Genomic DNA, 26,270 nt, shown 5'->3' with positions numbered 1-26,270 from the left:
CAGGAATTTTATTAAAATCACAATCATTATTATTAATGGATGAAGATATAAAGGAGTCAATAATTCCAGTGAACAGAGTTTGGGACTCTTTTCAGGAAGCTATGTATCAAGCGATAGAAAAATAAATATATTAAGTCTTATTGTATGTTATTCTTGCTCTAATCAGCTACTTCGTGACTGTCCATCTTTTTACTTGCTATAACAGAGTGATTAAATGAGGAATTGCAAGCAGGTATATTTGATGCATCAGGTGACCATATTATATTGACTCCAGTAGTCAAACATCAAAAGATATTGGGGAATCAAGAGGTACTCACTAAGAAAGTCCCTGATTGCCTCAGGCCCCTCCCAAGGTAGAGGGAGGGGACCAGGAATGGGGAGGGGGCATCCTGGGTGGGTGGCAGGAGGGAGTTGGCATCCCTCCTGCCATTAGTTTTTGGGTGGGTGGGTGGGACCGATGGCAGGAGGGAGTGGGAACCCTCCTGCCATAATTTTAAGCGGTGGCGGCTGCGGGGCAAATTTTTGGGGAGGTTCGTGGAGGGAGAGGGGGTCGGGGCACTTGTTGGGAGGGGGGGTTAATTTGTTTTTGGGTTGTTGGGTGGGCAGTCGGGAAGCACTGGAGCAGGAAGGATTGAGCACCCTTCCTGCTCCGCGGGGAAGGGAAGGAGAGTCAGGGCTGAGAGCAGGAGATAGGGCAAAGAGCAGGGTTTTTGCACAAGTGACTGGTCCTCACCAGTCGCTTGTTTTTGGATCGACCACCCAGTCGGTAAGTTTTGTGAATCGTGTCCTTCCTGCTTTGCATGCCGATTCCCCTCATTTGCATGCACTGATCATGATCGGATCGTTGGAGCAGTTAGTGAATCGGGTTGGAGGGGAATCGGGTCGCAACGGGTTTGGTTTGCTTAGTGAATCTAGCGCTATGTAACAACATTTCTTTTTTTTAATTTTTTGTTCCTTGGTTTTTTTTTTGTTCTTAATTGTCTATGCCACAAAATTATAGAAAATGTCTATCATTCCCCTCAGACTCTGCTTTTGTGACCAGGACATTGATACGTATTTTGAAATTTACCTATTTTGCTAACATTCCAGATTGATCCAAGTTGAGTAAATTTAGGGGCCCTGTGACAGGCTAGGTAGGATTGCAAAGAGAGGTCTGTAAACACACAGCCAAGACACTGTTTTCAGATGAACAAAATAAGTGTTTTATTTTTCACTCTCTTGTTATCTCACAGGTTCACATTTTCCTCACATTCAAGTTTAACATAGTACACCCAACACAGAATCTAGATATAGCCAGAGCTAGAATAAGAGTCCACACTTCAATATATCAATGGCTTTCCCCAGTCAAGCAAAAACCACTTGCTCTGCTTCAGCCCATGGCTATGGAAACTGGAAATCTCTGTTGCTCTCTGTTTTCTTTTTTCCTCTGGAACCTCTTTCTCAGAGGATCAAGAATTCTTCCCCTGGGACCTCTCCTTAAATCACTCTAAGCTAGGCATATATCCTTCTCCTTACCTGAATTCCACCCCTCTGCTGAATTATTTCCTTAATGAGTCTCAGCACTGAGCTGTAAAATTCAGTGCATTCTGGAACAGGTAGTTCCTCCCACACCTGTCTGTGGTTGGTTTGTTTATTTATAATCCGCCTTTTACAAGGCGAAGTCCAACAACATACACATAATAGTACATCACAAACAGTTCTGACATCGTACAAAAAATAGAAATATACATCATATTCAGCATAAAATCAAAATAAAATACAAGCATGACAAAAATAGCAGCACCAATCACTTCTCCTATACCAAAGATCAATCTCAAGCAACCTACTACAACTCAGGTTTTCAACGACTAACAGATGCCTTTCCCTGCTGACCAGTGGGACAAATGCAGCCTTAATGAGATAAAACCTCTTAGTTTTTCACAGGCCTTTTAATTTCTAGATTCCAGCAGTGTAACTTGTTTGATGAAAGTGTGCAAGTCACAGATCAGAGGATAGGGTTACCATATTTATCTTGGCAAATTTCAGGATGCCTGGCCCCACACTATTCTGCCCCCAGCCATACCCCATTATGCCTTCAACCCACCCCATTCAACCCTAAGCACTGCCCTATTCTGCCTTCAGTAACACCCCATTATACCCCAAGCCCCACCCCAAAAGTATCATCTCATTATTCCTGACCTCCGGGCCGTGTTTGGGGGCACAGACATGTGCAACGTCATCTGCGCATGCCCAGAGGCCCTTCATGCACGGCCAGAGCTTTCCAAAACCCAGACAATTGCTGGGTTTTGGAAAGTCCATCCAGGCACCTGGACAGTCCTCTATAAAAAGGATGTGTCTGGGTTTCCCCAGAAATCTAGTATCCCTATTTGCCAAGCTTTTTTCACCTTCTTCCCCCATCAAGATGGGCTCTACTTCTGCCACAATGTGACTAGTCTGTTTGAGGCAATTGAAATCACCTATAATCTGAAAGAGTGGTGTCTCTTCATTAACAGTTCATCCAGGAGCATTGAAGCCCTGCTACGCCATAACGAGAAAAATATCCATCTCTTCTACTGGTTCAGTACACCTCAAAGAGGATTACAACAGCCTCAAGACCTTACTAAGTGCCTTGAATGTAATGTAATGTAATGTAATTTATTTCTTATATACCGCTACATCCGTTAGGTTCTAAGCGGTTTACAGAAAATATACATTAAGATTAGAAATAAGAAAGGTACTTGAAAAATTCCCTTACTGTCCCGAAGGCTCACAATCTAACTAAAGTACCTGGAGGGTAATAGAGAAGTGAAAAGTAGAGTTAGAGGAAAAATAAAAATAAAATAAACATTTTAACAAGACAGCATTGATCTAAATACTTTGGAAGGTAGAAGAGAGGAGAGAAAGGAATAGAAGCAGAAGGGGGAGCCGTTGAACAGTAGAATTCTGGAGAAATTTAAATGATAGAAATAGAACAAAACAAAGACAAAAGGCAAAACAATAGATAAGATTAAAGATAAATCATAAGCTGGAAAGAAAAATAAAATAAAACTTTGTCTTCAATCCACGGTTTCAGCGTCAGTGATGAAGTGGAGCAAGTAAGTTTAGGAGGAGCGATTGACGTTTCCAGAAAGGGCTTCTTCAGGGAAGAGACTTGGCAGACAGTCCCAGGATGAAGTGTGATGAATATGGCTAACATTTCTAATGGGGTCTCCAAGGCGGTTTTACCAAGTTTCCCTGCTCCAGAAAGTGCTAATGCCACCACTGCACAACAAATTGGACCTAAGGAAACAATTTGTCAGAACTCTAGATAAGGAGTCGGCAGCCTTCAAGTACCTTCCAGACATCTTCCCTAATCTGAGGCAAAAGTCAAAGCTTCGTCAGACCACAGATAAAGAAAATCCTGGAATACAAGAAATTTCCCAAGAAGCTAACTAGGAAGGAGAAAGCAGCTTGGAACAGCTTTGTCGCAGTGGTTCAGGGCTTTCTGGGCAATCACAAGGCCAAAAACTAAATGGAGTTGATTGAGAATCTGGTGAAGTATTAACAGTAAAATGGGCTGTAGGATGTCTCTCAAAGTCCATGTCCTTGATGCTCATCTTGAGATATTCAAGGAGAACATGGTAGCATACTTAGAGGAGTAAGGTGAACGCTTCCAAGTTCCACCAGGAAATACTGAACTTCTAACACCGCTATCAAGGACAATATAATGAGAACATGATGGGAGACTACATCTGGGGGCTGATTCGTGAAAGTGACTTACAATATAAGCACAAATCTCAAAAAACCTACACACTTCTAAATCAGGTGGTCACCTTTGTATAACTTTAGTATAAATACAGGCAGTCCCCGGGTTAAGAACGAGTTACATTATTAAAGCTATTCTTAAGTTGGATTTGTATATAACTCAGACTTGTAGATTTTAAGATTCTTGCTTCTTACCTCTGCTCCCAACTGACAAAAGGCCAACTGTCCCTATCAGTATTCCTTCTAAGGTACAACATGCCTAACCACACACTATTCTTAATGTGGCCATGCATCATTCGTGAATCTGCTACAGAAGTGTTGTAGTCTATGCCATTGGAAATGCTGCTCAGTAAACTCAAATGAAGCTGCAACCACATTCTTAAGTATGAATCGTAGTCAGGTGTCTGTAACTCGGGGACTGCCTGTATATGTTAATTGTGATTCATGTGTTGCTTTTTATGACTTTATAAGAATGAAAATTTGGCGTTTTCACATTTTAAATAGGTAAATTGCAAAATTTGACTATCCTGGTCACAAAAGCAATGTTTTATGGAAATACAGTAATAGACATTTTTTAAACTTTTTAGGCATGAGCAATTAGGAAATTACTCTTACTGCCCAGGAACAAAAATTGTGTTACATAGTGTAATCTTACTCTGAATATGCCTAGAAAAAGAAGCAGGAAAGAGAATTGTATGTGAGTATAGATTTGTATGCCCCTGATGCTAAATGCCTACTTAAGGTATTAAAGAGGGATGCTGGCTCTGAAGTAGTAGGACTAGCCTTGATTGAAGCTTTAGGCCAGGCACTAAGACATGGGAGAAGCCACTACTTGCCCTGGATCGGTAACATGGACTGCTGCTACTGTTTGGGTTTATGTCAGGTACTTGTGACTTGGGTTGGCCTCCATGAAGACAAGCTACTGGGCTAGATGGACCATTGGGCTGACCCAGTAAGGCTATTCTTATGTTCCTATAGGTGATGGAGCGGGGAAGTGAGGAAAGAAGAGAGTGGGAAGGGGGACAGGAAAGGGGAGATTTAGACATTAAAACATACCCACGCAGTACCCGATCCTCAAATCCACTCAGTCCCATGCAGCAAATGAACGCATTAACTCACCCACTCATTTGTAGACATCCTGTACTCAAAAAGTTCACACTCACTGCTCTATTCTTATGTTCCTATAGGTGATGGAGCGGGGAAGTGAGGAAAGAAGAGAGTGGGAAGGGGGACAGGAAAGGGGAGATTTAGACATTAAAACATACCCACGCAGTACCCGATCCTCAAATCCACTCAGTCCCATGCAGCAAATGAACGCATTAACTCACCCACTCATTTGTAGACATCCTGTACTCAAAAAGTTCACACTCACTGCTCTATTCTTATGTTCCTATAGGTGATGGAGCGGGGAAGTGAGGAAAGAAGAGAGTGGGAAGGGGGACAGGAAAGGGGAGATTTAGACATTAAAACATACCCACGCAGTACCCGATCCTCAAATCCACTCAGTCCCATGCAGCAAATGAACGCATTAACTCACCCACTCATTTGTAGACATCCTGTACTCAAAAAGTTCACACTCACTGCTCCCAATCACACCCATACTTTGGCCATCCACTTATATTTTATACCCAGAAACTATCCATACAGTCACATATACCCTACTGAAATCCACTCAGACAGACACACACTCACCCCACCCACTTCTAAATGAAAGATACATACCCCACCAAACACACACACACACTCCTAAATGAAAATTACATAATCCTAAAAGTGGGCAATTGGCATCTAGACAGAAAATTAATTATTAAGTTACTTGATCAGTCTTCTACAAAATAGCAAAGTGTATCTCTAATTAGATTATAATCTCTGTGGGCCATATTCAATCCACAGATTAAGCATTGCATGTTTTGGAGTAAAACAGACGACTTCTGGCCCTGGCGTCATCCCCCCTAATTTATTTCCGTCCAGAGCTCTGTCTATTTCCTCTCAATCTTACAGCACACATAAGCATTCTTTCTTTAACCATTTGTACCTTGACTTTGGATCTTTTTCCTGATGCATAAATACGTTGTTGATAGTATTTTAAGTCCACTGCAAAAAATAATCAAGCATTCCAGAATATTCTTTTACTTATTCAATTTTCTATACCATTCTTCCAGGGGAGCTCGGAACGGTTTTGCATGAATTTATTCAGGTGTTCAAGCATTTTTTCCCTGTTTGTCCCTGTGGACTCACACTCTGTCTAATGTACCCGGGGCAATAGGGGGGGATTAAGTGACTTGTCCAGGGTTACATGGAGCAGTGTGGGCTTGAACGCGCAACCTCAGGGTGCCGAGACTGTATCTTTAACCACTGCGCCACAGCAATGAGTTTGCACTCCAACCAGGATATCACAATACAATCTCTGCATAATAAAGGCAGTAAGATCATGTGGCATGCTGGAACATTTCCTGAGCCTCGTTTACAAAATTCTGTGATGCATTCACAGTCATAAAATATGCACTTTGGAAATTATTGCCTTAGCGTCTGACTGCAACAGCATTTTTGTTCTCAACCCATCAGGTTCTTTAGATTTGTGTCATTTGCTTTTTTTCTTTAATTGCGTGTGCTTTGAAATAGAACTTTTGTTTTAGGCCATCCAAGAAGTTGTAGAAGGCAGTAATTTTGCTTCTTTAAAGTTGAACTCCTCCTTCCTCTATTTACTAGCACTGTGATTTGAACATAAAGCCAGAGGCTAATTAGTCCTCAGCATTACTTTATGCTCGGAGAAAGAGAGAAACAGATTTCAGCCTCATAAGTCTTTTAATTTCTTAACTAAATAAAAATAATTTCCATTAATTCATTTTGCTCAAAATATTGTTTTTAATTAATTACGAATACAGTATAGCCAAATCCACATGATCCTTGTCAGTCTGAACGATATGTTTTGGGATTTGTCTTACAATTGCAGAATGTTCTGGATAAGAGGGGAACAATCATATTTTTTAATATGTCCCAACCCATCCATGTCCCCTCCCACATACATGGCTCCCTAGAAGTTTGTCACAATAGAATTTGTGCATACAACATCTAGAATAGCAACTAAGAGCAGTGGTATAGTGAGGGTAGGAGGCACCTGAGGCGGTGGCACCCCCTTTGCCCTCCTCTGTGCTCCCCCAGTCCTTCCGTGACACCTCCCGCTCCTTCCCTGCACCCCACACCATACGCCCTCCCTTCTTCCCGTACCTCATTAAATCCTTGCCAGTGCAAGCAGCTTTTCTGTCCCGCTGCTTGCACCAGCGTTGGCTTTCCCTCTGGTATTTGTGGGTATTTGTGGTATTTGTGGGTATTTGTGACTTAGACCATTTAAAACATGGTCTAAGTCACAAATACCCACCTAAAGTGACCAGATAAGCACTGCAAACATATAATACAGACTCCCACACACTACCCCAGTGATCACCGACCCCCACCCCCACCCCCATAAAAATATTAATTGTGCCTCCAGAACATCATCACCTGGCAGCCTGGCTTAGCAAAACCTAATCGTGCTGCACAGAGGCGTCTTAAGCCATCTTGGGGGTGGGTTAGGGACAGGGCAGGATTAATTCTTCAAGGGCCCCTAGGCCCCCAAGTACACTGAGCCCCCCTGGCCCTGCCCCGCCCCTACTCCGCTCCATTTATCTGTTTTCTTATTTACTTCTTTATTTCCACTTGTATTTCTTTTTTTTTTTTAATTCAAAACAAACAAAGATTAGCATACCAGTGCGCAGTTTTTCTTCTATGCAACCCCCAAACATCTCTGAACAAATCTCCCTTCCTTCCCTTCACACCTACTTACCCAGGACTTTAACTCTGAACCCTTTCCATGCATATATAAAAGTGTTCAAATATTTGTAAAACAGTAATACTATCCGAAATATAAGTCTATATTACTAACCAAGCTTACAACGCCTTTCAACTGCCTCACTCTACATCAACCAACTGTAAACCATATGTTCAAAGAAGCATGGGATGAACACAGAGGATCTAGAATCAGAAAATAATATTAAATATTGAACTAAGGCCAGTATTGGGCAGACTTGCACGATCTGTATATGACTGTTTGGGGGAGGATAGGCTGGAGAGGGCTTCAATGGCTGGGAGGGTGTAGATGGGCTGCAGTAGGTTTTGAAGGAGATTTCAGCAGTTGGAACCCAAGCACAGTACTGGGTAGAGCTTTGGATTCTTGCCCAGAAATAGCTAAGAAGAAAAAAATTAAAAAAATTTAAATTGAATCAGGTTGGGCAGACTGGATGAACCATTTGGGTCTTTATCTGCCGTCATCTACTATGTTACTATGTATAAACAACCAAATGTGTAACTCCTCTAGTCATGTATGTTAACTTGCAATGAAATAATAAGGCAAGCAGTCCACCAATGAATCCAACATGAAACAAAAGAAGATTGGCAGAAAAATAAGGAGATTCAAATCAGGTTAATTCAAGGTGCTCCCAAGAACCATGCCTGATGCATTTCGCCAAACAAAGCTAGTCAACGTTAACAAAAAAACCAAGTCTTTCATACAAACTGAACACAGAAAACTTTGCCTAGTATGGAATATGTAATCACAAACTAACCTCTCCCCCTTTTACAAAACTGTAGTAAGGTTTTTAGCCACGGCCAGCGCTAAAAAATGCTCTACAGTTTTGTAAAAGGGGGGATAAAATAGAAATACGTAGACAAAGGTTAAATAAAACCACCAAGAAGCTGGAATTTTTTTTCTACCTTTGTCTTCTCTGGTTTCTGCTCTCCTCATCTTCTTGTCACTCTCTTCCTTTCATCTTCTGTCCTTCTGTGCCTCTTCCAGAAATTGTCTGCCTCTCCCTTCCATCTCGTCTTTCCCCCCCTCATTGGTGTGGCATCCATCATCTTCTCTTCCCTCCTCCAATGGTCTGGCATCTCTCTCCTCTCCTTCCCTCTCCCATACCCCCATGGTCGGGCATTTCACTCTCTCCTCTCCCTTCCTCCCACTTCCATCAGCATCTGCCCCTTTCTCTCTATCCAACCCAATTCCATCCAGGATCCTTCCGCCTTATATCTCCCTCCCCTTTCCTTTCACCCCAGTTCCATCAACATCTGCCCCCTTTCTTTCCCTTCAACCCAATTCCATTCAGTATCCTTCCCCTTATATCTCTCCCCTTCCCCTGCACACCAATTCCATCAGCCCATTTCTCTCCTTCCACCACCCTTCCATACCACTCTGCCCCCTTTCTCTTCATCCACCACCCTTCCATACCATCCTTCTAACAACCCTTCCATACCACCCTGCCCCCTTTCTCTCCCTCCACCACCCTTCCATGCTCTTTTCTCCCTCCCCCTCCAAACATTGCAGCTGCCGGCTCTGCCCGCTGATGGCAATGGGTTAAACCCCCACAGCAATGCCCCCCCCCCGCAGCAACAACAACGGGCCCCCCTGCAGCAATGGCAATGGGCCCCCCCCGCAGCAACGGCAATGGGCCCCCCCACAGCAACAACAACGGCCCCCCCCTGCAGCAACAGCAACGCAGCCAAATCTATTACAGGAAAGTCCCAAGATGAATGCTTCTGCCGGTCCATCCCCTTCCGACGTCACTTCTTCCAGAGCAAGTAAGTGATGTCGGAGGGGGATGGACCGGCAGAAGCAGCCATCGCAGGACCTTCCAGTAACAGATCCAGCCGTGTTGCCGTTGCTGTTGCTGCGGGCAGTCCGTTGCCGTTGCTGTGTGGGGGGGGGGGGGCTGTTGCTGTTGCTGCAGGGTGGCCCGTTGTCATTGCTGTTGCTGCGGGGGGGGGCCTGTTGCCATTGCTGTGGGAGGGCATTTCTGTTGCTGCAGGGGGAAGGGTCCGTTGCCGTTGCCAGGGGGTCCGTTGCTTTTTAAAAAAAATAGCAAGCTGAGTTGTCGTCCTTCAGTGGGCCCCCTCACAGTTTCGGACCCAAGGCACATTCCTACTGGGCCTATTGATTAATCCGGCCCTGGTTAGGGACCCATGGAGAGGAGGACCCATGCCCATAAGCCCCTGTAATCACTGTATTGATATTGAAACATGTGCACTCCCCTATACACCCCCAAAACCCTTTTTTATTGGCATATAAGTAGCTCCTGCAGCCATAAGGGCTATTGAAGTGGTAGATAAGTGGTTCTAGGGGATTCTGGGGGTGGTTTGGGGGGCTCACTATGACCTATAAGGGAGCTGTAGTGAGATGAAGACATGGCACACTTTTTGTAAAGTTCACAACAGTGCCATCACTTTGCAGACCCATCCCATGTCCAACAGGGCTTGTTCTAGGCATTTTTGACTTGGATGAAAATGTGGTATAAAGATGGACAATGTAGCGACTTGGACGATCAGATCGGCAGGACGTATACTTAGACGATTATCGAAAAAAAAAAAAAAATTTGGACGTATTTTCGAAAATGTGTTCTAAGCTGTTTTTTACTTTGGACAATTTGCGACTTAGACGAAAATGGACTTAGACATTCCTTTCGATTATGCCCTTCCACGTTTATATACCGCATCCTCTCCATAAAGACAGAGCTCGGCATGGTTTACAGGAACTTTAATATAAGGAAGGAAAAAAAAATAATAAGAATTAATGATTTTAAGGAGGGTAGCGAGATTTACATTTTTGAGAATAGCCAAATCTGACTTCTGTGGTAAGCAAATTAATGGAAACACTTTTAAAACAGAGAACAGTGAAGTTTCTGGAATCCAGTGGATTACAGGACCAGAGGCAACATGGATTCACTAGAGGTAGGTCTTCTCAAACAAATATGATCAATTTCTTTGACTGGGTGACCAGAGAATTGGATAGAGGGAGTGTGCTAGGTGTGGTGTATTTAGATTTTAACAAAGCCTTTGACAGTGTTCCACACATACGTCTACAAAATAAATTGAGTGCCCTTTGGATGGGCCCCAAAGTGATATGCTGGGTCAAGAACTGGTTGAGTGGAAGGCGACAGAAGGCAGTGATTAATGGAGATTGCTCTGAGGAAAGGGATGTTACCAGTGGTGTGCCTCAGGGTTCTGTTCTTGGGCCTGTACTTTTTAACATTTTTATAAGCGATAATGCTGAAGGAATGTCGGGTAAAATTTGTGTCTTTGCAGATGATACCAAAACCTGCACTAGAGTAGACACCCTGTATGATGTGAATAACATAAAGAAAGAACTAGAGAAGTTTGAAGAATGGTCTGAAATTTGGAAGCTAAAATTTAATGATAAGAAATGCAAGGTCATGCATTTGGGCTGCAAAAACCCAAGGGAATGATACAGTTTAGGGGGTGAAGAACTTATGTGCATGACAGACGACTGGGACTTGGGTGTGATTGCATGTGATCATCTTAAGGTGGCCAAACAGGTTGAAAAGGTGACAGTGAAAGCTAGAAGGATACTAGGTTTCATAGGGAGAGGTATGACCAGTAGAAAAAAGGAAGTATTGATGCCTCTGTATAAGACTCTGGTGAGACCTCATTTAGAATATTGTGTACAATTCTGGAGACTGCACCTCCAAAAAGATATAAAAAGGAAGGAGTCAGTCCAGAGGAAGGCAAGTAAAATGGTGCATGGTCTTCATAAGGCATAAGGGGACAAACTTAAAGATCTCAATCTGTATACTTTAGAGGAAAAGTGGGAGAAAGGAGATATGATAGAGAGGTTTAAATACCTACGTGGCATAAATGTGCATGAGCCGAGTCTCTTTCATTTGAAAGGAAGCTCTGTAATGAGAAGGTATAGGATGTAGTTAAGAGGTGATAGGCTCAGGAGTAATCTAAGGAAATGCTTTTTTACAGAAAGGGTGGTAGATATGTGGTTTAGGCTCCCGGAGGAAGTAGTGGAGACAGAGACTGTGTCTGAATTCAGGAAGGTGTGGGATAGGCATGTGGGATCTCTTAGAGAGAGGAAGAGATAATGGTTACTGCAGATGGGCAGGCTAGATGGGCCATTTGGCCTTTATCTGCCATCACATTTCTATGTTTCTATGCTGGCAACTCACTGAGCAAACCCTCTCTGTTACCAGCAATCAAGATGCCATGTGGCCACTCCTAAGCTATTTTGGGCCACGTGTGTTGGTCTTGTGCATCTATTTGTCTAACGCATTATTCTAAATTTTTAATTGTATATCTAAATATATGTTTATATTTTTATCAATTTTGTACCTCGCTTAGTAAAAGTAAATAAGGGATTCATCAAACTAAAATAAAACTTGAAACTTTAGGGCACAGGTACTCACTTTTATATGAGCTATTTGGAATTTAATTGTTCACACAGACCTCACATTCCTATTTGGTACATCATCTTCCTATTATCTCATAAAAAAGGGGTCTTGAACTTTTATTCGCTGATCAGTAATGGCTGCACTTAAATGCATATTGGTGAAGTGGCTCGAACCAGATGCTGTATACATTTGGAGAATTCAAACGATTGCTTGATCTCCCCTCTATTTACTTCTAACATGCTGTCTGTGTTTCCAGAGTCTCCATTCCCTAAACTATACAGTTTACTATAAACTATAAACTATAGTTTACTATAAACTATAGTTTACTATAAACTATCCCTTGCTCCACCTGATTCTCCTCTGTACATAATAACATGTTAGCCTCACCTTGTACCTAGATCCTATGCCTACGGAATCTGCGCTTTATTCCTTGATGATAAATTGTTAGCCTTTAATATTGTACCTAGATCCCCCCTGTTATTCTGTTACCCTCCTGGTTTTTCTCTGAATCTATGTTTGTTCTTCTGTTACCTGCCTGAGCTTTCAGGACGGGAAATAAATGGGAATATAGAACCAATACTGACTTGGCTTCCCTTCATGAAGTCAGGTTTCAGTCCATATGGATACCCTTTCAGAATACCCTGATGCCCATGGCATGGAGCATATTACTGAATGGTTAAGCTGTATTACCTAGTTTCTTTGTGCTACTTATGCTATGCTTTCCATGCAGCAGAGTTGTGATGGGGGCCCCTGGGGGGGGGGGAGCGGAAGTTATGGGTGTTATCTGTACTATGTTTAAAATGAGCAACTGTGTGGAAGATTCATATGTTACTGTGTTATGCCACTTTTGCACTGCTCAATAAAAGTTGTTTGAATATAAATAAAATCAGAGGCAGAAAGAATGTATATTTAATGAAGAGTTGGAAACAAGGAAAACCCTTTCTGAAATATAATTATGAAGACTAATAGCAAACATTAGTTAAAGCACTGAATGCACTGCTAAATAGGAGGGTTACTTGCCAGTTAGGAAAATAATCCATTCACTCATACAGGGGGAATGAAGGTAGAAACGACAGAAGAAGGGAGAGGGGGAGATTAGGAGAGAGTTAAGAGTTCTGCAAAAGCAGACACCAGTACCTCAGTGAGTAGACATAAAATCTTTTTCTTTTCTTTCTTTTTAATGGAGTTCTTTTCATTATTTATGACTACATTTTAAACTGCTTTGATCTCATTTGTAGCCTAAGCGGTATAATAAGAGTTTTAATAAACACAAACATTGAAGGAGGAAGATTATTCCATTCTCTAAGTTCTGTAAATAAAACCGCTGAATTTCTTGTAGGCTCATAGTGGGGAAGAGGATAAAGATTAGAAGAGTTGGGTCCATAAGTTTTGGGAGGATCAGTGCATGCTTCTATACTGAAGGAAATTGATCAAGGATGAGGCCAGCATCTGCCCTGCCTTTACCTCACTGGTGAAACGCTTACTGGAAAGCCTGTGTTAAACACATTGGTGCTAACTTCCAGTGCAAGTCAAGAGGGCACCGAGCCCTTTCCTTCAGGACTTACTGGGAGTCTCCCTGTACTCTAATGGACCAAAGTGGGAGTGGTCTCATTTTGATCACCCAAGGATTACCAGTTTATCTGTAAATGAAATGATAAATCCCATAACAGTAGTACCATTAGAATACCACTAGGGGTCACTTGTACCACTTCTAACTGGGCAAAGTCCCAGGAAACAACAGGCATATAAATGTTAGCATCCAGTTTATAATATTGCCCTTTTGTGTATACTTCTGCAGTGAAAAGCCACATATCACTATGCAGAATCTCAATTTCACTTTTTGCAGATGGCTTTTAAAATGAATCCCAGTATCTACACAATTACAAATTTAGGGAGCCAAAAGTGGCTCACCGAAAGGACTCTAGTTTGTCCATAGATCTTCATTAGGATAATAATTTTTAAAAAAGGGGAGTGTATGGCTTTATTACCTAAATTTTAATCTATAGTGTAATTTAGTGATAGTTATATTTTATGAAAAAAGGCAACATTTCTGATTCTGATTTTGGTATCTTCTGCAAATATTCAACCAGTGGGGTTTAGTGTTTTACCGAGTGCCATCAGTGTTACACCCAGAAATTCAATGCCAGGCCATGTCCAGGCTTCTGGGTTTGTGGAACTGGTTAATACATAGCTGGTTAAGTACGATATTCAGTACTGAACTGTCTATAGGACACCACATAAAGATAGGACTGACTTTTATGTGGTCATATTTATGCAGTTACCTTAGTCACTTAAATGCTGAATATTGGCACTTAACTGGCCACATGTTGACTCTGCCTCTGGAATTCATCCAAAATAGCCGTTTTTGCTTTAGGAAAAAACTTAAAACCTTTCTATTCAAGAAAAACCTGATCGACCCTCCACAGATCCCGACGCATACTACATCTGTTAACCATGTATTCTCCCTGGAAATGCCCAGGCCAACTCTTGTAAACCACCTAGAACTGAAAGGTATTGGCGGGATAGAAGACACCAATGTAATGTAATGTAATGTAATGTAAGTGTCGCTGAAAATGACTGTTTAGCCCTGAAGAAGCGATTTAACTAACTAGAAGCCATTTCAGGCTGGTTAAGGGGCTCATTTTCGAATCTCTTAGATACATAGGCCCGGATTCTGTAAATGGTACCGTTATTGGCGGCCGCCTTAAAAACAGCTGCCAATCACATGTCAATCACGCAATGGTGCCGTGTACAGAATCGCGGCTATGTGAAAGATAGGTGCTGGAAATGTAGGTCAGGGTTTTCAAGGTCTACATTACCAGAGCCTACTTTTCATAAGAATCACATCCATGGAGGCGCCTTATGATGCCTAACACCACTTCTGGCGTTAACCATGCCTTCAGTGCTGTTAGGCGTCCTAAGGCGCTTCTGTAGACGTGATAATGGTATTTTTGTTGGAGGCACCCTTAGGAGCCTCTATTTTTTAAATGCCATTTTAATTGTGTGTTTTTTTAAATCGGCACAGCAAATTAGTGCGCCAATGAAACCAATTAAGTTAGGTGGCAGTAAGGCACCATTTTTAGAATCACGCCCTCAGGACCTGATTCTATAAATGGCGCCTAATCATGCCTAACATCTAAGCACTGCACCACTAGGTTGTCAGTCAACCACTAGAATCATGCCTAGTGGCACCTAGGTGGACTTAGGCATCGCTGGGCATAGTAGAGGTAGGCGTTGGTATATTAGGCCAGGTTTTACATGGCACAATTTACCTAACTCACACACCTAGTGACACCTACATTTATGACACCTATTCTCTACCCTTAATCATGCATAATTTTCAGGTAGGCGTTGGATGGTGCCTCGACTTAGGCATTGTGATGCTATCCACTCGCAACATTTTAATGATGTGGTCAATTATCACACCATTTAACCAATAAAAAAGCAATTGAGTTGCACACAAATTGTATTTAGGCATTGCTAAGCATCCACAATTAGGGTGCGTAGCCTAGCCTAGGCGCCATTTATAGAATCAGGTCTACAAAGTACTATAGTAACCTTTGTGTGTCTCAAGTGTTTTGAAAATGAGCCCCTAAATCACTTTGAAGTCTGAAAAGTTCATTTACAGCATTTTTGTTTTTGGTCTCTTCAAGAGGTATCACAACCCCCAGAAACTAGATTTTCCTGGGTCCAATATAGCTATTAGAATTTTCCTTTACAGGTTGGGATTTATTCGAACAACATATACAGTGTCACAGCTCCCATGAATCTCTGCTTTATATGCTGGAAAAGACTAAATTTGTCAGTCTAATTGGCCAGTTCTGCCTTTTCTTGTGAATAAAACCAAGCTGAATGACTGCTCATTGCCTCATAAATAATTTGCACCAGCCCTATTTATGGAACTTAGAATTTTCCAAGGTATTTCATTTTCTAGATACTGTATGCTAATGTTTCAAAAAAGCTTCCTAGTGCTTTCTCATGATGGAAGGTTACAGAATTGGTTCAGCTACTTGAATTTCGGATGAATGGAATTGATCTAAACGAAAGAAATGTGGACTGAAGAGGTCAAAATAGCATAATTTCTAAAACTGCTTGAGTTTGTGAATGCCATTAGTTAAGGGATCTAATATACTAATCTTCATTGATGGAGAATTGCTTTGTTGTTATAATACATTTCAACACTTAACTGATAAATAGGGGCAAATTTTCAAAAGAATTTTACATACACCAGCAACCAGTAAACATTTAAGTCTGTTACCCATCCATGTGCCTCCTATATAGCTAATAGTGTGGGAAGAAAATCATTTAACCTAGGGTTACCTTATTTTGGGCCGGAAAACCCCGGACACATGGCCCCTGTTCTACTTCCAACACCGCCCCATTCCACTCCCACCCACCCCTACAAAGCCTCCTCTCTTCTTTCCCGAAGAGCTCCAGCCCTCCACCTGGAGCTTGCGCGTATGTGTATGACGTTATATGTGCATGCTCAGAGGCACTCCAGAAGCAGCCGGAGCTTGTCAGGGCTTTCCAAAACCCGGACAAACTGCCGGGTTTTGGAAAGTCCATCCGGGCACCTGAACAGACCTCTAAATAGAGGACATGTCCGGGTTTTCATAGACATCTGGTAGCTCTAATCTGACCACCCCAGCATTATCTTTATTGGGCTGGGGAAGAGTTAGGGCAAAGCAGGGGTGAAAATCATACATGAAAACTTTCCTTCTTCATTTTTATATGCTGTATTCTTGGAATATAGACTCTGTGCTGTCCGTCTTGTGGTAACATGTTACTGGAATGAACTTCCAGAGCTGATGTAGCTTAATCCACCTCTGGACGTGTTCCGCTCTTGATATGGACCCACTTCAATATTGTTTTTAAATCCCAAATCCTTGACTCTTTCAGCCCTGTTCTAGTTTTTTCTTAAGCTATTACTAGAAACAATAAAAGCACATTTGTAAGGCACATCTAAAGCTGGGGGCCAGTTGCATGCCAGAGTTTATAGATTAGTGGCACTAATGCGCAAGGTTGGTGCAATTAATTGGCTCATATCCACATAAATGCTTGATGCAATGCTATAGAAATGGCACTGAACTTACATGGTGCATAACCGAAAGTGGATTGTATCTGTGTGTGAAGCATGGGCATGATCAATTTAAAAAAATGGAAGAATCCACAGAGTATCAGGAAGACGCCAGGAGTCCACAAAAAATGTTAAAACTATGGGCTCCTTTTATGAAGGTGCGCTAGCGGTTTTATCGCATGCACCAGATTAGCGTGTGCTAGCCAAAAATCTACCGCCTGCTCAAAAGGAGGCGGTAGCGGCTAGCACGTGCGGCAATTTAGCGCACGCTATTCTGCGTATTAAGCCCCTAGCGCACCTTCGTAAAAGGAGCCCTATGTTTATTAAATGCCAAAAAAGTGAAGTAGCATATCTCAAAGTCGAATGGTATATAGTAGGACCCGACATAGTCCATGTTTTAACACAAAACTACCTTCCCCAGGAGTCCATATATCCTTACTGCACCTCACTATGAGAGAAGGGCAACAAAAATGATAAAAGGGATGGGATGACTTCCCTATGAGGAGATGCTAAATTTGCTAGGGCTCTTCAGCTTGGAGAAGAGATGGTTCAGGGGTAATATGATGGAGGTCTATAAAATAATGAGTGGCGTGGAAAGGGTAGATGTGAATCGATTGTTCACTCTTTCCAAAAATACTAGGACTAGGGGACATGCGATGAAGCTACTACGTGGTAGATTTAAAACAAACTGGAGAAAATATTTCTTCACACAACATGTAATTAAACTCTGGAATTTGTTGCCGGAGAATGTGGTAAAATCAGTTAGCTTAGCGGGGTTTTAAAAATGGTTTGGATAATTTCCTAAAAGAGAAGCCCGTAGGCCATTATTGAGATGGCTTGTGGAAATCCACTGCTTATTTCTAGGATAAGCAGCATAAAATCTGTTTTACTACTTGGGATCTAGCTAGGGTTGGCCATTGTTGGAAACAAGATACTGGACTTGATGGACCTTTGGTCTATCCCAGTATGGCAATTCTTATGTTCTTATGTACAGTGACATTGTGAATCCCGTCAGACTAAAATACAAAGGTCCTAGAGAATGACACAGGAGCAGATTTGCCCCCGTCCCTGTGGGATCTCAATATCCCTGTCCCCGCAAGTTCTGTCCCTATCCCATTCCTGCAAGCTCTGCCTTAACTACACAAGCCTTGTGTAGATGAGGACAGAGCTTGCAGGAATGGGACAGGGACAGAACTCGTTGGGGACAGGACAGGAATAGAGAGATCCCACAGGGACAGGGAAAATGTGTCCCCGTGTCATTCTCTAGTCCATATAACAGTTGCAGCAAAACAATATGCAAAACTTATACTGTTAATTGCATGTGCCGAATGGCGCACTTAGGTGAGGTAACTTATTCCAGCCATTGATCTGGAATAAGCGGTCATGTCTCAGGGTCAGTGTGCATAAGCCACTTTATGTTTGCATTGTGTAATGGTTTAGGTGTGCTAAGCATACCCCATTTTGTCTCCTTAATTTAGACATTGTGTTTTTTAGAATTGCCTGAATGTGTCTTGGCTCTGTGCCTCATTTATCTTGTAAGCACCATGGAGCAGGCATTGTTTGTGTCTGTACAACATTGTGTGTACCTAGCAACAAATGCTAGGTACAAATGTTTATTTCTCCAATTTGATATACCACCTTACTTAAGACAGTCATCATTGTAATAAATACCCTACTATTCTTCTATCAGGAAACATTTTTCTTATTTTATTTGAGGTCTACTGTGTTTGCTGGTATCTAATATAAGAAGCAATCTGATAGTATTACAATTGATTTATAAGATTAATTCTCTACCTTAAAATATATTTCTCTGACAGAGAGAAATATATCTTATAAAGAGATCTTAGCCTGGTGGAAAGCCCTGCCTGTTTCAAACTTTAGCTCTGTATAATATACAGTATATATTAAAGAACAGAAACATAGAATATTTAAAAGCAAACTGGAATTTTATTTCTTACAAAGCAGATTTAATTATATAATCAGGCACGTAGAGCAGTTACAATTAGGATCTTTGAACAAGATAAAATATTGCTAGAGAACCGAATGATTAATTTTAAGCTGAAGTGAAAAGTTACTCACTATGATACAGGCTTTTGCTGGTTGGAAAGTCCTTTCAGGAGCACATGGTAAGCTGAGAACTTTTCAGGAACACATTGTAGCAAGATGTGGGACATGTCCCACGCTGATCCTCAAGAAAGTCCAGCACGTCTCCAGCGATGGTCCAAAGAGAATCTTCCTGTTTTTATGGATTTTGATGGAGTCTCCAATGAAGGGGTTTAAGGACAACATCCTGAGATGTGGGGGAAAGCCGACAGTCACCTGGGAGTAGATGGTTCGGTGTGAGGTATCTTTGAAGGATGGTTCGGTGTGAAGTGTCCTTGAAGGATATTTAGGGAGTTCCAGTAGATAGAGAGGTCCCAATAATGGTGAAAGAAAGCCAGGAGGGTTTAAGAGGAAGGCAGAAAAAAGACTCAGCTATTCCCTGTCTTCTCAGCAGCCTGTAGTTACAAGGAAAAAACAGAATTTGAAGTGTCTGTATACGAATACTAGAAGCCTAAGAAATAAAATAGGAGAGGTTAGAGTATATAGCACTGAACCATGACGTAGATATAATAGGCATCTCGGAGCCCTGGTGGAAGGAGGACAATCAATGGGACACTGTATTACCTGGGTACAAATTATATCACAAGGATAGAGTAGATCAAATTGGAGGGTGGAGGTTTGCACTATATGTTAAAGAGGGAATTGAATAAAATAAAATAAATATTCTGCATGGCATAGATAGCAGTGTGGAATCCATATGGATAGAAAAGCCATGTGTGAAGGGAAGGAATATAAAGGTAAAGTTATATTACTGTCCCCCTGGACAAAATGAGCAGACAGATGAAGAAATGTTTTCAGAGATTAGGAAAGCTGGAGAATTGGGCAACAGTATAATAATGGGTGATTTCAATTACCAGAACTATCACACACAGGCAAAAATAGGAATCAACTCAACATCAAAGAAACACACACTACTTTCTTCAGGAGTCATGGGGATGATTCTGCCAACACAACCTCAATAATGTGGAGAAAAAAAGACCTCAGTGCTCACAGCACACCTCTTAAATAAGACAAGCCAATCTAATCAAAAGGGTGCAAACTAATCATAGGTCAGAAAAAAATTCCACACATCATCAATATTGTAAATAGTCCATCCCCACAAACTCCTAGAATTGGTAAAGAAATGTAACATTTCTGGTACAAACCAAAATCTCTGTATGTATGTAAATTATGTAAACCGTTTAGTTTTAAATGGTATAGAAATTTTTTAAATAAATGTAAAAAATAATTAAATATCCAACATTTGTGGGAACTATAAAGTGACTAATACATCCTCCACAATTGGTGTTAATCTTGCCAAAAAGCACAGGAACATAAATAGCTCAACATTGACTGGTTAAACATTACCCTGACATTGACTGGTTAAATGTTACATTGGGGAATGCTAGGGAGGTAAAATTCCTAGACGTCATAAGTGACTACTGCTTGGAGCAATTGGTCTGGGAACTGACAAGAGGGGGAGCTATTTTAGATTTGGTCCTTAGTGGAATGCAAGGTATAGTACAGGAGTAGAGGAGTTTAATTTTCGAAAGGGCGACTATGATAAAATGAGGAAAATGGTTAAAAAGAAGCTAAAAGGATCATTTTCAAAGGTCAGGACTGTAAACCAGGCATGGGTGTTATTTAAAAATACCATTATGGAAGACCAGACCAGATGTATTCCATGTATCAACAAAAGTGAAAAGAAGAGGAAATGAGAGCTGACAGTTAAAAGGTGAAGTGAAAGAGGCTATTAGAGCCAAATAAACAGACTAGGGGACACTTGATGAAATTACAGGTAAATACTTTTAAAACCAATAGGAGGAAATATTTTTTCACTCAGAGAATAGTTAAGCTCTGGAACATATTGCCAGAGGTTGTGGTAAGAATGGATAGCACAGTTGGTTTTAAGAAGGGTTTGGACAATTTCCTGGAGGAAAAGTCCATAGTCTGTTATTGAGAAAGACATGGGGCAAGCCACTGCTTGCCTTAGATTGGCAGCATGAAATGTTGCTACTCTTTGGGTTTTGGCCAGGTACTAGGGACCTGGATTGGCCACCGTGAGAATGGGCTACTGAGCTTGATGGACCATTGATCTGACCCAGTAAGGCTGCAGTGTTACTCTAGCCCTAAACGAGGAAGGATGCCACATTTGAGCTTCTCCATGAACTTAAGAAAGCCTTTTGGGCGAAACGGGTCCCTTCGGGGCATGCTAGAGACACTGCATTAAAATAATAAGTAAAAACAATTTATGCTGTCAACTAGTGTTTATTTCTGGATAAATGACACAGAAGTAAATAGACAAGCTACACCACATAAGGAGGCAATGAGATGAGCTGAAGCCAAATATACAGTTGTTGGATGCATTGATATTGATGACTTTGAAAGCCCTATTGCCATCTTTACAAGCTTTTTTTCTCTAGCCCCAAACGAGGAAGGACGTTAGTAAAGAGCTCCTCTATGAACCTTTGAGAAAGCCCTTGTGGGCAAAACGGTCCCGTCGGGGCTTGCTAGAGACACTGCATTAAAAAACGATAAGTAAAAAATAAACTATGCGGTCTATTAGGGTTTGTTTTCTGAAGAAATAATACAGAAGTAATTAATTAAGCTGCATTTGACAAAGGAGGCAATGATATGAGCCAAGTCAAAACATCTGCACTGGATTTTTGTATTGATGTAAATGACTTTGAAAACCATTTTGCTATCCTATATTTTGATCCTGTGAGTGAGGATTGCTGCATTGTGATTGTTTCCATTATAGCCTCACTTTTTCATCTTTTATACCTTTTTAGCCTATTCTGGTTGGCCAAGGCACCTTAGGCCCCACCTGTGGGCGGAGCTTGAGGTACCTGGGCCAAACAGGCCCTAAGGCCTGCCATTCTGACTCTGGTGAGCCTGCTGGATGGACGGGCTTGGGACCCGTCTGTCCAGCCAACTTTCTTAAGGTACCGGGGGGGGGGGCGTTGGGGGGGGGGGGGGTCACCGGGTGGGGGGGCATGGAGTTCGGGGGGGGGGTGATCTTGGGGGGGGGGGTGAAACGAGGTCAGGAGGGCCTGTATCTTAGAGGGGGTGGGGGTAGGGGGTTTCACCGGGGCAGGAGGGCTTGTTCTCCTTCCTGCCCAGCTCGCCAAAGCAGGAGGGCTTAGGCTCCCTCTTGCCCCGATCGTGTCAGGAGGAGTGAGGAGTTGCTGGGCAGGAGGGCCTGTGCTCCCTCCTGCCTGATACGATCGGGGGGGGGGGGGATCACGGCAGGACAGATTGGCTATCTCTCCTACCGCGATCATTGTTGTGGGGAGTTTGGATTCTGTAACCGGTGTTCTTTTTGGCAGACACCGATTACAGAATCCAGCTTTTAGGCGAAGGACTGGATCCTCCTTCTCCTAAAAGCTCTTGTGTTGGGCGTTTGATTATATGTGATAAGTGTAGACATTGTGGTGGTCTGTGCGTTTAAACAGCTGAACGTAGAGGCAGGCCATTATTTATAAAAACTCCTTTTGGACGTTTTATTTTTAGAAGGGACATTTTCCCTGCTTCTACTTTCAACGTTTAGGGCCTAGGCCAAAAGAGGACTTACAATTTTTTTTTATTATGCCCCTCCATGTGTTTAAGTATAATTATTGAAAATGATGGCATTGTGTCGAACAAAAAAATGAAACAATGTAAAGGTATTTCTGTTTGGATTTGAATTCTTAAGTTATGCAGATAGCTGCTGAATTTTGCCGTACTCCACCTCAGTTATACATAGCTCTTCTTCAGCCCACTGTAAATCCTGTCCTAAATAGCAGTACTGAATATCTGGGTAAGTGGCAAACTGATTGCCACTTCAATGCGTGAGTTAGGTCTGCTGTTTCACTGCTGTCACCATAGCATTGTTTCCTCTACCAGAATCTCCCCAACCCCGAGATGTCCAAATTAGATTGTAAGCTTTTCTGAGCAGGGACTGTCTATTATTGTATGTTAAATATACAGCACTGCTTACACCTTTCGGTGCTATAGAAATGATAAATAGTAGTAGTATGTGAAGGAGTCAGGGATTCTCCCTCATTAGTGATGTTGTTATGTTGGTGGGCAGTAGAGGGCGCTGGCCAATTAGTGGGTAAACTACAGGGTCCAGAATGCATTGTTGAGCTCTGTAGTTCAGAGTTAAATCCTCATCCAGCGGGTGACGCTGAACTAGAGAGTCCAAGATGCATTGGGCTTTGTAGCTTAGAGCTCAACCCTCATCCAGCAGGTAGTGTGGAACTGCATGAACAGGCTACCCTGCTAAGTCATGGGGGTGGAACCCATGCAGGAAGAGCTTTATATGCCCAGTCTGGGATTCATTCTGGGAGGTTCCTGTGAAGGGTCCCTAGGAGAGGGTACCTGTGGGAAGGTGAGAGCCTCCACAAAGAGACTTCCCTGAGCAGAGAAGGCTCAGAAGCCGTGGGTTAAGGAGAATCCTGGGGGAAGCTGAGAAGACTGATGATTGCTTGGAAGAGCTGGTATGGTGAGTGGTGTTGTGCTTGGCTGGATGAGAAGCCTGTTGAATATATGGGAAGCTTGGAAAGAAAAGGTGCTGGCTAAGGTAAGCCAATTATTATTTGGTTAAGGCTGTCTGCTAAAGAGCCTAACACTGCTGGGAAAGGAACAGCTAATGTCTGGTGTGGCTGAGGTAAGCCACACAGGTTTTGAAATTGCTAGGAGCTGATTAACTGGTAAAGCACCAAATGGGAATTGATACTGTCTATAGAACAAACTGTTACACCGGACTAAGAGACTGCACTTAAAGTACTGTATAGAGTTTTATTTTCTCTGAGCTTGTGAAGGAACAGACTCAAGTCCTGTACACCAATAAATGTGTTCATTATACCTTCAAGAGTGTCATCAAGAAGTGTATATGTGTGTGAATACAGAGAGGGTTGTTAGAAAACCTGGCCCGGAGCACTGCAGGTCCTGGCAATGTGATGGGAAAATGACCGCTTGGCTCGTCACATAGTAGCATATGTCTTAGTGTGGATGTCCTGGTGTGATTGCTCTGTCTTTTGCCTGATTGTTGTCTTTCTATTTTAAACACACACACCCTGCCGGCGATAAAAAAGCCGTATGTAGATTCATTAAAGGGGGGGGAGGGTTACATTGGTGTTCTTTTTCCTGTTTATTGTAAACAGTTGTGATCATGTTTTCTTAGAAACAACAGTACAGTGGTACCTCGGTTTACGAATGCACCGGTTTGCGAGTGTTTTGCAAGACGAGCAAAACATTTGCAAACTTGGTGCCTCGTAAACCGAGAGCGCCTCGATTTGCGATCGCCCCCCCCTGCGAACCAGCACCCCTCCTCCCGCCACCATCGGGCACCCCCCCCGCCACGACCTGAGGTCCCCCAACCCACCCGAACCCTCTTCTTACTTTGATGTAGCCTCTGCACCTGTACCAGCATGTCCTGTGCTGTGCTGTGCTGTGCCGGTGCCGGAAAATCTGCCTCCGGTGCTGGGCCTTGACCATGTGCGCATGCTCAAGGCCTGAGAGTTCACATCCAACGTGAACTCTCACGTCCAACGTGAACTCTCAGGCCTTGAGCATGCGCACATGCTCAAGGCCCAGCACCGGAGGCAAATTTTCGGGCACCGGCACAGCACAGCATAGGACATGCTGGTGCAGGTGTGGAGGCTACATCAAAGTAAGAAGAGGGTTTGGGTGGGTTGGGGGGACCTCAAGTCACGGCGGGGGGTGTCCAATGGTGGCGGGGGGGTGCCGGATCACGGGGGGGGGGGGAGGGTGCCAGTTCACGGGGGTGGGCCTTCGGGGGGAGCAATGCCGATTCTCATGGGGGGGGGGGGCAGCGATGCTGGCCTCGGGGGGGGGGATGGAGGGTGGGAACCTATCAAAGCGAGTTTCCATTATTTCCTATGGGGAAACTCGCTTTGATAAACGAGCATTTTGGATTACGAGCATGCTCCTGGAACGGATTATGCTCATAATCCAAGGTACCACTGTATATCAAATCTGAATAAACTAAACCCCCTCGTTCTTTTACAAAACCATGCAAGAGGTTTCTAATGCCGGATGGCGCACTGAATGCTCTTCTCTGCACTGCTCTGACGGTCATAGGAATTCTATGACCGTCGGAGCAGTGCAGAGAAGAGCATTCAGCACGCCAGCTGGCGCTTAAAACCACTTGTGCAGTTTTGTAAAAAAAATGGGGGGAGGGTATATAGAAGTTATGAATTTCAACACTCTCGTTATTTATTATGTGGCCCCTAGGCTGCCCCAGCCTTTCACTCTTTATCTGTGGATAAATGTTGGTGCATATAAATTTATACTATATCTTTTATTGATATAGTTTTAAAGAGCAGTGTTTATGTAGCCAGTGGATACGCAGTTTTGAATTTCATCCCCTGAGTTCCTGCTCGGGGTTTTCTGTTAGCAGAAGTATGTTGTATGTGTTTGATACTATGTTTTGGGTTCTATCCCTTAGGCCAAAGCCAGTATTGTGGACAAAGGATGGTGGAGAGCTGCCAGATCCAGAAAGAATGACTGTCAATGGTAAAGAATTAACCATTAATATCCTGAATAAAACAGACAATGGTACATATCGATGTGAAGCTACCAATAAAATTGGTCAAAGCAGTGCAGAATATGTCTTGACTGTACACGGTGAGTAAAGAAAAAAAAATAAAAATTCATCCTTCAAAATACATGGATACAAAATTGAAACATATGTGCATCAAAGGAAATAAGGTATAATTTTGCTTCTGTGGAATCCAGACTTTCAGGCCCGGATTCTGTATAGGAATCCGCCTGATCTCAGAAGCCGCCTAGTCTCAGAAGCCGACGGGTGTCCTGTATAGAATCAGGCCTAAGGCTGCCTAAAGTAAACCCGATTCTCTAACCAACGTCCATGTTACAGACGCCAGTGAGAGAATCGGGTTATTTTAGACGCGGCCGCTAAGCTTATTGCGGCAAGGGATCTCCCTGCCGCGATAAATTTAGCGACTGCGACCGCCAGTCGTCCCCCCCCGAACAAATGCGGCAGGAGGGATGCCCAATCCCTCCTACCCGGAACACCCCTCACCCACTCTGAATGAAACCGGCAGGAGGGTGCCTAATCCCTCCTGCCAGAAACCCCCACCTCCACCGTAGATATCGTGATGTCCCCCCCCCCCAACGTGCAGACACCCCCCTCCCTGTTA

General features: G+C 42.8%; 1 protein-coding gene across 5 annotated transcripts in view; it reads left to right on the top strand.

Moving 5' to 3' along the window:
- CADM2 (cell adhesion molecule 2) overlaps positions 1 to 26,270 on the top strand; it is a 1,574,179-nt gene that overhangs the window by 1,410,212 nt on the left and 137,697 nt on the right. For all 5 annotated transcript variants that reach the window (XM_033943857.1, XM_033943858.1, XM_033943855.1 and 2 more), the window contains one exon: positions 25,556 to 25,734. In XM_033943857.1, coding sequence (XP_033799748.1) covers positions 25,556 to 25,734 — 179 coding nt within the window. The remainder of the gene's footprint in view (positions 1 to 25,555; positions 25,735 to 26,270) is intronic.

Source organism: Geotrypetes seraphini, chromosome 4 (assembly GCF_902459505.1).
Source record: "Geotrypetes seraphini chromosome 4, aGeoSer1.1, whole genome shotgun sequence".
Classification (NCBI taxonomy): Eukaryota; Metazoa; Chordata; class Amphibia; order Gymnophiona; family Dermophiidae; genus Geotrypetes; species Geotrypetes seraphini.
The sequence above is the reverse complement of the archived record's forward strand: the minus strand, read 5'-3'. Positions and strand labels throughout refer to the sequence as shown.